The following is a 13,474-nucleotide window of genomic DNA, read 5'->3' as shown; positions in this document are numbered from 1 at the left end:
CGGAGGCAAGCCCTATCTTAGAACCTAACCTCCTCTTGGGTTATTTCCCCCATGAACAGAAAACAATGACACACAAGAATAAGTAGAGGCACAACTACAACATCAGCAGTTGCATCAGGACATATGAAACACACAAAAGCAAGAGTAAAAACTTTATTGTAATTATTAAAAAAACACAGCAGACAAAATAGGTTTATCAGCTGAGCTCCTGTAGATTTATGCAATTTGTATGAAACATCTATGAATCAGAGTATCCTACCCTTCCGCCCTTTGGATTAACATCCCCAGGAATGGATCAACTAGATCTCACTCCCCTCTTTACTGCACTGCAACAGGTAAAGCTTAAGGAAATCCATTCAGTAACAAGAAAGACACCATGTTGCATATCATGATTTTGCCATGAGTATCACACAAGCCCCTCCAAGTAACACTGAGCTATGGATTTTTCACAATCTGTTTCTCTACTGCTTATAGAAGATGGGCAGGAAAAAGGTGGGAGGGGGAGGAGGACTAAGAGGGGCTGAAAAGCAGGTAGGAGGGGGCTTCAGTGGGTCAAAATGTTGAGTTGGGTCTTCCCCCTCAGCCAGAAGAAGGGGAGGAGGGTCTCTTTATGGAAGGAAGCTTGAGTGAAAGCGAAGACCTTCTTGGCCCTCTCCGCATCATAAAATACCACCTGCCCTCCGGCACAGTTCAGAGAGACCCGGATCTTCCTGATCTCCTCATTGTGCTCCTCATTGTGCTCTGGGATTCTGTGAGTCCTGCAATACTTCGCCCCCTTTCCCATCGCAAAGAACCCTGCTTCGGCAGTCAATGCAAAATGGCCCGCCCTCCTCACGTAGCTGGAGGCGACCCCCACCGCCCAGTCCTTGTCACCTTCCACAATGACATCCCAGTAGTGTCGGCCTGCTGTGAACTCCTGGCACCCCATGACACAATAATGCTTCTCGAATCTTGTGAACGTCTTGGGCACATCTTGGGGCGTCTCTGTCCAGCTCACGTTTTTCAAGGTGTTAGACAGAAGGAGCTGGGGGTGAGCCGTTTCTGGATCCAAAGTCACATTGGCTGGGGAGAGGAGAGAGAAGTCAGAGGCGGTGGCCACATATCTTGACCCCAGACATAAATGCTGACAATACATGCATCACGGGGTGTGGGTTCAAGGCATTTCATGCATAAGCTGTAAAGTAGGCCCTGCAGAGTAGGTCAGTATTACCATTCCTCCAACTGCAGATGGAAGGAAGGGAGGTGAAGCAGGAGTGCGGCCATCTTGGGAGCTCTTGGCTATAGGGTTGCCAACCTCCAGGTAACAGCTGGAGATCTCCTGCTATTACAACTGCTCTCCAGCCAATAGAGATAAGTTAACCTGGATAAAAGTGCCGCTTTGGCTACTGGACTCTGTGGCATTGAAGTCCCTCCCTTCCCCAAACCCCGCCCTCCTCAGGCTCCGCCCCAAAAACCTCCCGCCGGTAGCAAAGCGGGACCTGGCAACCCTACTTGGCTAAGGGGCAGGGTTGATGTAATACCCATCCTGAAATTCTGGATACCTCTTACAAGGTGTGAGCTGTGAGCCATGTTTTAAGACACATGGACTAAATATTTTTATATAAGGGCACACAGAATAATAGGATTTTATATCTTTTTTTACCTTGTATTAGTGTCTGTGTAAATGTCCGGATGTGTATTGTAAAATTATGCAAGTATGACCACTGAAGAAGGCCTCTAAAGGGCTGAAAAGCGCCTGGTTTTATTTTGGTCATTGTATGTACTAACATCAACTGTATATGTGTGGGTAATATTTGTAAACATTTCTGGGCTTTTTCGGAAGCCTTATTTTAGGCCCTGTGTTTTTAAATACAACTGTGTATTTAAAAAATGTTTTTAAATACAACTATAATAAAATAACTGTATTTTTTTGTTATAGCACATAAGTGTTTAGCTCAACCCCTTTGGTTTCCTCTAAGGGGCCGGCCAACTCTGGCCTGGAAAATTCCTAGAGATTTGGGGTGGTTCCTGTGGAGGGTAAAATTTGGGGAGGAAATGGGATCTCACCTAGAGTCTACGGTATACCATAGAGTTTGCCCTCTGAAGCGGCTGATTTTGAGGGGATGGAAAGGCGATTGTAAGCCAGTTTAATTCTTCCTTAAGTGGTAGAGCAAGTCGGCATATAAAAACCAACTCTTCTTCTTCTTCTTACACTAAAACCAGCTCCAACTATGGGCATTACAGTGCAATACTGATTCATGTAAGATTGGGGTGCTCAGTTTCCCCCCTAGACTTTCCAAGTTGAGGGAATGCCTAAAGCTGACACAGCAATCAGACTCCCAGCACAATGACATACAGTTATGGGAAAGAGGAGGGCGGACACATAGGGCAGCTTGGGGGTTAGAGGCCTTCTGTCAGCCGCAGTTCTGAACTAAGGTATTTGGCCAACCAAGAATGAACCTAGGTAAGGCTGGAGCTTCTTCCCCCTCACCGTCGAGGCTCACAATTCATTTGTCGATCCCTGTTCAATGCCAGAATCGCAGGACAGAATCACGGGATGACAAAGGGCGAAAGTGCACGGTCGCTTTAGCCTCCTTTATTCCCTGTTTCAGCCAGGATTCAGCCAGAATCGAACGCATGCGTTTTCGCTGAACGTGCGTTCCATCCTGGATGAATCCTGGCTGAAACAGGGAATAAAGGAGGCTAAAGTGACCACGCGTTTTTGCCCAAAGAAACTACAGTCCACTGCCCCCCCCCACATCAGTTTGGTTCTCCATCAGCCCCAGAAACCTACCTTGTTTCAGCGGATACCCCTCTTGCAGAAGACCTGAAGAGAAGACAGCAGGGATTAAGCACCATACTATGGTTTAAGAAATTCATTTCTCACACTGAAATTTTTAAAAAAGTTATCATTTCAAGTGAAGAGGGGGAGGGGCTGCAGCTCAGTGGTCGAGCATCTGCTTGGCATGCAGAAGGTCCCAGGTCCAATCCCCTGGGACTAAGCAAGTAGGTGATGCGAAAGACCCCAGCCTGAGATCCTGGAGGGCCGTTGCTGGTCTGAGTAGACAATACTGACTTTGATGGACCAAAGGTCTGATTCAGTGTAAGGCAGCTTCATGTGTTCATGTGCGCTCACCACAAGCTGAAGAGGTTCAGAGATGGTCAACGGGCTTGTAAATATTCAAGGCCCCATTGTCGGGGGGGGGGATCATGGCATTTGTGGATAATGTTGGATTTAGGGCCCTTCCAGATTGTTGCCCACACAAACACACTTCAGTTCCATGTGAGGGGAACCCAGTGACCCACTGTGTGGGAGATGACTACCACTTAGGGTCTGCTGCCTAGGGAGGGTAAACTCTATGGCCTTATATTCTGCTGAGGACCCTCCCCTCCCCAAACCCCACCCTCCTCAGGCCTCACCCCCAAAAACCTCCCACCGGTGGCGAAAAGGGACCTGGCAACCCTAATTTTTCCCCCTCCTACCTTTGAAATGCTTTGCTGCACCTTCCAGAAGGACATTTAAATCACGCAGATCCCAAATCTCCCATTTCAGCCCAAGCGGAAAAGCCTCGGAAAGTTTAAACTTCGGTCTTTTCTCACACCTAGAAAGAAACAATTGACACTCCATGACCATCCAGAAGTCCCAGGAACAGACAAAAAAAGGAATGAAGAACAAGACCTGCTCAAGCAATACTGTAGCTCTATCAACACACACACAAGTCCCGCCCACTTCTATGCCCTCCCAAAGCAGGACCTAGATAAGCAAAGAGGGGTAGTATTGTCGAAGGCTTTCACGGTCAGAGTTCATTGGTTCTTGTAGGTTATCCGGGCTGTGTAACCGTGGTCTTGGTATTTTCTTTCCTGACGTTTTGCCAGCAGCTGAGGCAGGCATCTTCAGAGGAGTAACAATGAAGGACAGTGAAGGACAGTAACACTGTCCTTCAGTGTTACTCCTCTGAAGATGCCTGCCACAGCTGCTGGCGAAAATACCAAGACCACGCTTACACAGCCCGGATAACCTACAAGAACCAAAGAGGGGTAGTATCCCCCTTCGGTTAGAAGAAGAACAGCAGGTTTTTATACCCTGCTTTTCTCTACTTTCCGGAGTCTCAAAGCGAATTACAATCGCCTTCCCTTCCTCTCCCCACAACAGGCACCTTGTGAGGTAGGTGGGGCTGAGAGAGTCCTGAGAGAACTGTGACCAGCCCAAGGTCGCCCAGCTAGCTTCATGTGGAGGAATGGGGAAACCAACCCAGTTCACCAGATTAGCGTCCGCCGCTCATTTGGAGAAGTGGGGAACCAAACCCCATACTCCAGATCAGAGTCCATCACTCTTAATCACTACCCCACACTGGCTCTCCAAGTGGAGTGGAGAAGAAAGGGCTGTTTCTGGGAAAAGTCACTAGGGATAGGGTACATCTTCACCCCAAAAGTTCAGGACAACAGCATCTGTGAGAGTCTGGAATGCTAGTATTCCCTCTCAAGCACCCGCTCTCGGGACAATCGCTTGCATTACATATTAGGCTAGGCCAGTTCGAATGAGGAAGCAAGAAGAGAGGAGAAAGTCCCCATGCCGATTCAGAGAAACCAGGATGAATGCCTGGGAAGCAGAAACTGCAGTTTTTCTGATGCAAGGGACTGGAGACTTCAACCTACTCTGAACCTACAATGGAGTTGCCACCTCTGCACTGAGAAAGTCCTGCAGGTTTGAGGGTGGAGCCTGGGGAGAAAGTTCAACAAGGATTTGATGCCACAAAGCCGAAGCTGCCATTTCACAGAATCACAGAGTTGGAAGAGACCACCAGGATCATCTAGTCCAACCCCCTGCACAATGCAGGAAATTCACAACTACCTTCTCCACACACACACACCCAGTGACCCCCTACTTCATGCCCAGAAGATGGCCAAGATGCCCTCCCTCACATGGTCTGCCTAAGGTCATAGAATCAGCATTGCCATCTAGCGTCTGCTTAAAAACCTCCAGGGAAGGAGAGTTTACCACCTCCTGAGGAAGCCTGTTCCACTGAGAAACCACTCTAACAATTAGAAAGTTCTTCCTAATGTCTAGACGAAAACTCTTTTGATTTAATTTCAACCCGTTGGTTCTGGTCCAACCTTCTGGAGCAACAGAAAACAACTCAGCACCATCCTCTATATGACAGCCATTCAAGTACTTGAAGATGGTTAACATATCCCCTCTCAGTCTTCTCCTTTTCAGGCTAAACATACCCAGGGGAGGGACTTGGTCTCCAGACCCCTCACCATCTTTGTTGCCCTCCTCTGGACATGTTTCAGCTTGTCTATATCCTTCTTAAATTGCAGTGCCCAAAACTGAACACAGTACTCTAGGTGAGGTCTAAGCAGAGCACAGTAAAGCGATACCATCACTTTGTGTGACCTGCACACTTTTCTTCTGTTGATACAGCCCAAGATCCCAAGATTTCTTCCATAGGAACTGATCCTTCTACTCTAGAGATCAGTGGTAATTCCAAGAGATCTCCAGGTCCTTCCTGGAGGCTGGCAACCCTAAATGGAACTGCCGGGAACAAATCAGTTATCGTTCAACTACGTACTTGAACACACCTGTGACAAACTTCCAGGCATTGCTGCAGACTCTTCTCTTTGATCAGATGAGAAGAAGTTGAGAAATGCCTGTTCCATAGATCCAGAGCCATTACCCAGGATGCGGCTAATACCCAACGCCCAAGTTTATTGCTCTGGACTTTCACAAGAACACAAGAAAGGCCATGCTGGATCAGACCAAGGTCCATCAAGTCCAGCAGTCTGTTCGCACAGTGGCCAACCAGGGGCCTCCAGGAAGGCCTCAAGCAAGACAACTGCAGCAGCATTCTTTTGCCTGTGTTCCACACCACCTAATACAATAGGCATGCTCTTCTGGAGAGAATAGGTATGCATCATGACTAGTATCCATTTTGACTAGTAGCCATGGACATGTCCACTTCTCCATGAACATGTCCACTCCCCTCTTAAAGCCTTCCCAAGTAGGCAGCCATCACATCCTAGGGGAGGGAGTGCCACCATTTAACTGGATCTTTAGAAGTCCAAGGAAGTCCATTCTGGCAAACTACATTTTATAATACTTTCCTGCAGGTATTAATGGTGTGAAATCCAACACTACTTCCCCCAGTTTTAACCAGAGGGCCAATCCTTTCTTTTTCCCACACATGCCTCCAGCCCTTTTGCTGCTGCTTCCACAGCGAGAGTGTTTTTTTCCCACCACCCCATGTGGAAGCAGCTGTTATCTAAACTATTCTTTAAGATTCTTACACATTTGTACACATTTGCCTAGACACAGCACAGGAAACTAAGTTTTACTTACTTTTCCAAGGTCTTTTCAGCAACCTGAAGAGGAGAAAGAAAGTTCAGGGTCTGTCACAGGCTGCCCAGTCAGAGAAGCGTGATATTGCATGCAGTAAAGAAATCTCCCAGAAATATTTTGCAAAAGTAAAACTTGCATTGATTCAAGTAGATTCAGTTCACATTCGTGTTGGAGTTGAAAGGAGCGAAAGAGAAGCCTAATCTAAAGAGTACTATCCTTATTACAAGTGGCCAGATAATCCAGTGTCATGTGTATAGAAGTATGAGAGCACAGTTTCTGCAGGAGGGACTTGTAGAGATGTGTGACTCCTTGAAGAGCCATATGGAGAACGGGGCAAAACAAAGAGCACACAGAGAGAAAGAGGGGTCAGAGGGCAGCTCCTAGGTTAAGACAAAGAAAAGCAGCCCATTCAAGGAGATAACACTTATACACACTTAGAGTGATGCAGCGCCCCCCAATGTCCAGGCATGCTGCGTCACTTACTCCAACAGCTCTAACACTCATAATAGGGTTGCCAGGTCCCTCTTCGCCACCGGCGGGAGGTTTTTTTGGGCGAAGCCTGAGGCGGGTGGGGTTTGGGAAGGGGAGGGACTTCAATGCCCTAGAGTCCAGTTGCCAAAGCAGTATTATACAACAGCTTCAGAGCAGCTTATTCTGCATTCTGCCACAAGCAGCGCTACTCGGGAGTCCCTCCCGTTGGCAGCCTGAAATGCATTTACTGTTTGTTGGCTTCCTTCACCGGTGGGATGGATGGTTAACTAAGGAGGGTTCTGCAAGTTTTGGTTCCGGCTCTCACCTGGAGAAGAGCCTGATAGAAACAGCCCCTGGTCTCACCTGCAAGAATTCCTTAAGGGATCCGTGGCTTTTGTCCACCAACTGCCGGACGTTATTCTGAATGACAAAGAGCTCCGCAGAGAGTTTGCACAGGATCTCGTTCCTTTTTTTCGTCACGTCTCTGGCTATAGCTTGTATCTTGGCCAGCAGGAAGTTCTCTTGATCGACCAGGTATTGGTGAAATTCCCTGAATTCTGCCATTGTCTTTTGTTTCTCTGTTTCGGTACGTTTCTGCAAGGATTGGAGGAGAGGGGGGAACAACACGTCACGGACAAGAAAGGAGACCAGCCCTGCAGTTGAGATGTATAAAGATGCTAACTGGAAATCAGAAGCAATTCCATCAGTTGACAACTAGTTAGAAAAAATAGCTGAATACGCAATAATTAGGCTGACCATACATACCGATTTGAAAGGGACAGTCCCATTTTTATCATATTTCCCAGCTGTCCCGACTTTTTAATTAAAATGTCAATTTTGTCCCATTTTGCACCTCATTACACTTCCAACGTTTGTTTCCTTCACTTCTGACATTTCTTATGCTGCATGGCGACATGGCTGGGTAAATTCTCATAGAAAAGTTGCCACAGCTGCTGGCGAAACGTCAGGAAAGAAAATACCAAGACCACGGTCACACAGCCCGGATAACCTACAAGAACCAAAGTGCTCTGATCGGGTTACACTAATACTACATAACCCCCGCCCTGTTTTTGCCATCCCAATGTCCATTTTTTGTCTCAAGAAAATATGGTCAGCCTACCAATAATGGCCAAACTGACAAGCACAGTCAACAGAAGACCGATGGAGGAATTTCAGAAAAACTGGTTGTATTTTTAATATGTAGCAAAATAATTAAAGTGTAGAAAATATGTAGATCAATAAGACAGTTAGAAAATTATACGATAAACTAGAAGAAGCATAAGTATTTTAATCTTTTTTAAAAAAGTAAATTGAGTAGATAAAAATGGATTTTTGATATAATAGAAATATGGTATCTTAGTAGGTAAAAAGAAAGGTAAAGTATTAATATTAATAACCAAGAAGCATTGATTGGGGGGTGTAGAATTAATATCTAGAAAACGTAAATTTGAAGGCATAAATAAAAGTTATAATTAAAATTGAATACCGTATATACCCGTGTATAAGCCGACCTGCGTATAAGCCGAGGTGCCTAATTTCTCCCCCAAAATGGGGAAAAATTAGGCACCCGAGTATAAGCCAAGGGTCGGCTTATAACCCCTCCCCCACCCCGCAGGCTTACCTGACCGGGCTCCTGGTGGCGGGAAGCGGCGCGGGCCCGGTGGGGGGGCCTTTTTGCAGCCGCAGGCTCCCTCCCCCCTCTACCGTATTGACCTGCGTATAAGCCGAGTTCGGCTTTTTCAGCCCTTTTTTTGGGCTGAAAAACTCGGCTTATACGCGAGTATATACGGTAAGCTTACAAATATATAGAGTGGATAAAGATTGCAGACTAATAGGCTTAAATTAGTGATTAATCAAAGAGATATTTGTAAGGAAAGTATTAAAAGAGTAATATTAGACTGGATTAGATTAGTAAGAAACAAGACGGAGCTTTTCTACCTGGCCTACAACTGAGGACAGCTGCCTATATTTGCTCATATTATTTATACCATCTACTGGCCTCCCCCCCACCCCCCGCCACTTTTCCCCTTAGTGGGAAAAACAAATAGCAAAGGGTTGCCACCTGTAAGGTCCCCTACAGCTTTTAGACTTGTGTGCCACCAGGTTAGGTTTTTAGAATGTTATTGATGGTTTTATTATGGATTTAACTGTATATTTATATTGTTGTATTTTTAAAATGATGTTACCCGCCCTGAGCCGGCTTGCTGGGGAGGGCTGGTTACAAGTCTAATAGATAAATAAAACAGCTCCACCTATATTCGACATTTGAAGATCTTGTTCCTAGCAAGAAGTATTGTAAGAGGACTATAAATCATGAGTGTGATGTGTTTGTGTTGTGTTTGGGTTTCAAAAACAAAATATTTTTTATAAAAAGATGTAAAAGATGATCTCCCCAGTATCAGGGGAGCATGCCTATTCTATTAGGTGCTGTGGAACACAGGCAGAATAATGTTGCTGCAGCCGTCTTGTTTGGGGGCTTCCTGGAGGCCCCTGGTTGGCCACAGTGTGAACAGACTGCTGGACTTGATGGGCCTAGGTCTGATCCAGCAGGGCTTTTCTTATGATCTCCCTGCACATTTAGAGTGTGGCAGTCGCTTAGACCCACATGTGAGGGGGGCATTACTTTAAAGAGCTACGTGGTAATCATAAGAACATAAGAAAAGCCAAGGCCCATCAAGTCCAGCAGTCTGTTCACACAGTGGCCAACCAGCGGCCAATCAAAACTTCTTTGACTGAATTAAAGCAACGCATTAACCACTAGATCACAGTGCTGTCACTGGAAAAGTCATGCTAGGAAAAGTTGAGGGCAGCAGGAAAAGAGGACGACCCAACAAGAGATGGATGGACTCAATAAAGGAAGCCATAGTCTTCAATTTGCAAGATCTGAGCAAGGCAGTCAAAGATAGGACATTTTAGAGGACTTTCATTCATAGGGTCGCCATGAGTCGGAAGCGACTTGACGGCACTTAACACACACACACACACACAGTGCTGCTTAGTAATCAAACGCTCCCTTAAAGCATGCAACCTATGCAGGCAGGGCACAGCCCCCCACCTCTAAGGGAGAGGTTGAACACATGAAGCTGCCTTATACCAAATCAGACCCTTGTTCCATCAAAATCATTATTGTCTACTCTGACCGGCGGTGGCTCTCCAGGGTCTCAGGCAGGGGTCTTTTACATCACCTACTTGCCTAGTCCCTTTAACTGGAAATGATGGGGATTGAACCTGGGACCTTCTGCAGATGCTCTACCACTGAGCCACAGCCCCTCCCCAGGTTGAGTCTTATTTATTTGTTACAGTTTCAAAGTGAAAACCCTGTATTTCCTACCAATAAACAGGTTCTTCACTTTGAACTGGAGATTTTTGGGGCGGAGCCTAAGGAGGGCAGGGTTTGGGGAGGGACTTCAATGCCACAGAATCCAATTGCCAAAGTGGCCATTTTCTCCAGGTGAACTGATCTCTATCGGCTAGAGATCAGTTGTAATAGCAGGAGATCTCCAGCCACCACCTGGATGTTGGTAACCCTACTAAACACATCATCTGTATATTAAAAGGTGGGGGGATAGGGTTGCCAGTTCCAAATTGGGAAATACCTGGAGATTTTGGGGGCAGAGCCCGAGGAGGGCAGGGTTTGGAGCTGGGAGGGACTTCAATGCCATAGAGTCCAATTGTCAAAGCGGCCATTTTCTCCAGGGAAACTGATCTCTATCGGCTGGAGATCAGCTATAATAGCAGGAGATCTCCAGCTAGTACCTGGAGGTTGGCAACCCTACCTCCACCCACCTCAACATTCATTCATCAGTTCCTAGAAATAGACACCTACCATCAAGTCATCGCTTTCCTTTATAACATTTACTTTATGACTTACAATCTCTTCCTTCTCATTCTTTAGGACCTCGATGCATCTAGCAAAACGATCCTGAGAAAGGGGGGAAAGCATGTGTCTGCGTTAGCTTATTAAGCACTGGAGGCCTGTAGCCAAAAGAACAGAGTAGGTCAAGGTTAGTTTTAGTTTCACCTCTGGCTTCTTTCTCAAGGTCCCTCCCGCTTTCCACCCTTCCCTCAAGCTCCAACGTCTTGACTATTGCCTACTTTGCACTGCCACTTAAAGGAGAATCAAACCAGCTTACAATCACCTTCCGTTCCCCTCCCCACCACAGACACCCTGTGAGGTAGGTGGGACTGAGAGAGCTGTGACTAGCCCAAGGTCACCCAGCTGGCTTCGTGTGTAGGAGTGGGGAAACAAATCCAGTTCACCGGATTAGCCTCCGCCGCTCATGTGGAGGAGTGGGGAATCAAACCCGGTTCTCCAGATCAGACTCAGCCGCTCCAAACCACTGCTCTTAACCACTACACCATGCAGGTGTTCGGCCTCGCTCCTGGAACAGCCTCCACTGAAAGAGCTTCCCGGCCCAGAGGCACAAAAAGCCTCTGTCTATGAGTAAGCCAACGATACACAGCTGTGACCTGACACCCTTGCTTGTGGGGAGCTCCCGGCTCCAGGTAACTGACTAGCAAAAAGCAATCTGAAAAGCCTCATTCAAGACTCTTTAGATTTTATCCCCAGTCTCAAGAAGCAAGTAGGGACCACAAAATGCACTGAGGCAGACATTGTGCTGGGTCACTGCCCCTGAACACTCACACAGCGTGGTGGAGTGGTTAATCTTGTGAACCGGGTTCGATTCCTCCCTCCTCCACATGAAGCCGGCTGGGTGACCTTGGGCTAGTCACAGTTCGCTCCGAACTCCCTCAGTAGGGTTGCCAACCTCCAGGTAGTGGAAACAATAGTACAAGGCTCAATCAATCATTTGCAAAAACATATATTGGACAATTACAATAGTGAAAGTGCAGAAGGCGCTAAAAAGGAAACTTATCTACAAATCTAACAACGATGATCTTAAAAGTTAATAAATATCATTCATTGAAAGGTAACAAGCAAAGAATATATTTATTATGAACTTTTGTAGAGTCTTACTGACCTTTCAATGAATGATATTTATTAACTTTTAAGATCATCATTAGATTTGTAGATAAGTTTCCTTTTTAGCACCTTCTGCACTTTCACTATTGTAATTGTCCAATATATGTTTTTGCAAATGATTGATTGAGCCTTGTACTATTGTTTCCTCAGCCAGACTTGTTAGTACTAGTGCATATTTCCCTCAGCAGCTCAACCTCCAGGTAGTAGCTGGAGATCTCCCGCCATTACAACTGATCTCCAGCAGGTAGAGATCAGTCCACCTGGCCGCTTTGGCAATTGGACTCTGTGGCATTGAAGTCCCTCCCCAAACCCCACCCTCCTCAGGCTCGGCCCCCCAAAAACCTCGTGCCAGTGGCGAAGAGGGACCCGGCAACCCTATCTCTCAGCCTACCACACAGGGTGTCTGCTGTGGGGAAGGGAAGGCGATTGTAAGCCGGTTTGATTCTTCCTTAAGTGGTAGAGAAAGTCGGCATATAAAAACCAACTCTTCTTCAAAAGCGAAAAAGAGGAAAAATTATTTCTCCTATCTGGGCACCCTTTAGGACTACCTCAGCGACCCAACTGCAGCCACCTCCTAACGTGCAACTCTTTCCCTCGACTCTCCTCCTCAGCCAACGTCCTGCTTTACCTAACCCACCTTATACTCCTGGGCAGCTTCCTCCAGAGGAACCACGTGATGGTCTTTGTGCTGCTCAGGTCCCTCACACACCAGGCATACCGAGACGTGATCTTCTTTGCAAAAGACCACTTCCGAGGGCTCTGGGTGCTTGCTGCAGAATATCTCTCCACTCTTGTCCTTCTCCTGGTGATTTAGCTGCTTGAGTATCCCGACCACGTTGGCCAACGGCCTGTTCGGCCTGCAGTTCTTCGACAGGACCGCCTTCCTGCACTGAGGGCAGGCCGTGTTCGAAGGGAACTCCGTCCAGCACCTGGCAATGCAGTCGCGGCAGAAATTGTGCCCGCAGTCCAGGACGACGGGCTCGGTGAAGTAGTCCAAGCAGACGGAGCAGGTGGCTTCCTCCCGAAGCTTTGACTTGAGAAGGTCCGGATCCATGGTCTAGCAACAGAGGTTAAGGTCGCTGTCCGGAGCACGAGTAACTCTCGACTGCAGAGGTCACCAGGAACAGCTTGAGAGGAACCACTTCTAGCAGTCTTGAAGATAAGAGGAGAAAAAAGTGGGTGCCGTTATACCCTTTAAAAGCCTCAGAAGTAGGGTTCAGAATCAGAATCAGATTTATTCGTACGGCGTAGGCCAGTAAAACGTTTGTATCATCGGTACATGAGATAAAAGGTTACCTAGATTTTAAAAAGGCAGTACCTGGTTAAAATTCTTGTCTAATAATTAAGAAACTAAAATTCACTAAATATTAAAAGAAAAATTAAAAAAAAATAATCTCGTTGCCATGACCCAACTTTAAGCAGCGGACTTTATATGTGACTGCTAATCAGATTTATAAAGTAGGGTTGTCAACTCCAGGTTGGGAAATACTTGGAGATTTTTGGGGAGGAGCCTGAGGAGGGCAGGATTTGGGGAGGGGAGGGACTTCATTGCCATAGAGTCCAATGGCCAAAGCGGCCATTTTCTCCAGGTGAACTGATCTCTATCGACTGGAGATCAATTGTAATAGCAGGAGATCTCCAGCTATTACCTGGAGGTTGGCAATCCTATGTATAATACCATAGACTCCACCCTCCAAAGC

The 13,474-nt window shown here is 46.7% G+C and overlaps 1 protein-coding gene across 1 annotated transcript; it reads right to left on the bottom strand.

The window, feature by feature from the left end:
- Positions 1–544: 544 nt before the first annotated feature.
- Positions 545–12,828, bottom strand: LOC130473196 (E3 ubiquitin-protein ligase TRIM7-like). The gene is made up of 7 exons (XM_056844728.1): positions 12,412–12,828; positions 10,662–10,712; positions 7,154–7,384; positions 6,320–6,342; positions 3,463–3,581; positions 2,774–2,806; positions 545–1,062 (listed from the first exon to the last, which is right to left on the bottom strand). The coding sequence occupies exons 1-7, from the start codon at positions 12,826–12,828 to the stop codon at positions 545–547; spliced, it is 1,392 nt and encodes a 463-aa protein (XP_056700706.1).
- Positions 12,829–13,474: the final 646 nt, after the last annotated feature.

Source organism: Euleptes europaea, chromosome 1 (assembly GCF_029931775.1).
Source record: "Euleptes europaea isolate rEulEur1 chromosome 1, rEulEur1.hap1, whole genome shotgun sequence".
NCBI classification, from domain to species: domain Eukaryota; kingdom Metazoa; phylum Chordata; class Lepidosauria; order Squamata; family Sphaerodactylidae; genus Euleptes; species Euleptes europaea.
Note: the sequence above shows the minus strand (reverse complement) of the source record. Positions and strands in the feature narration are given on the sequence as shown.

Excerpts from the sequence above, each read along its gene's own strand:
- LOC130473196 (XM_056844728.1), bottom strand. The coding sequence starts at position 12,828 with ATGGATCCGGACCTTCTCAAGTCAAAGCTTCGGGAGGAAGCCACCTGC. Across the intron at positions 7,385-10,661 it reads AGAATGAGAAGGAAGAGATT|AAACGTACCGAAACAGAGAA; the intron begins GTAAGTCATAAA and ends CAATCCTTGCAG. Across the intron at positions 2,807-3,462 it reads TGCAGCAAAGCATTTCAAAG|GTCTTCTGCAAGAGGGGTAT; the intron begins GTAGGAGGGGGA and ends TCTTCTCTTCAG.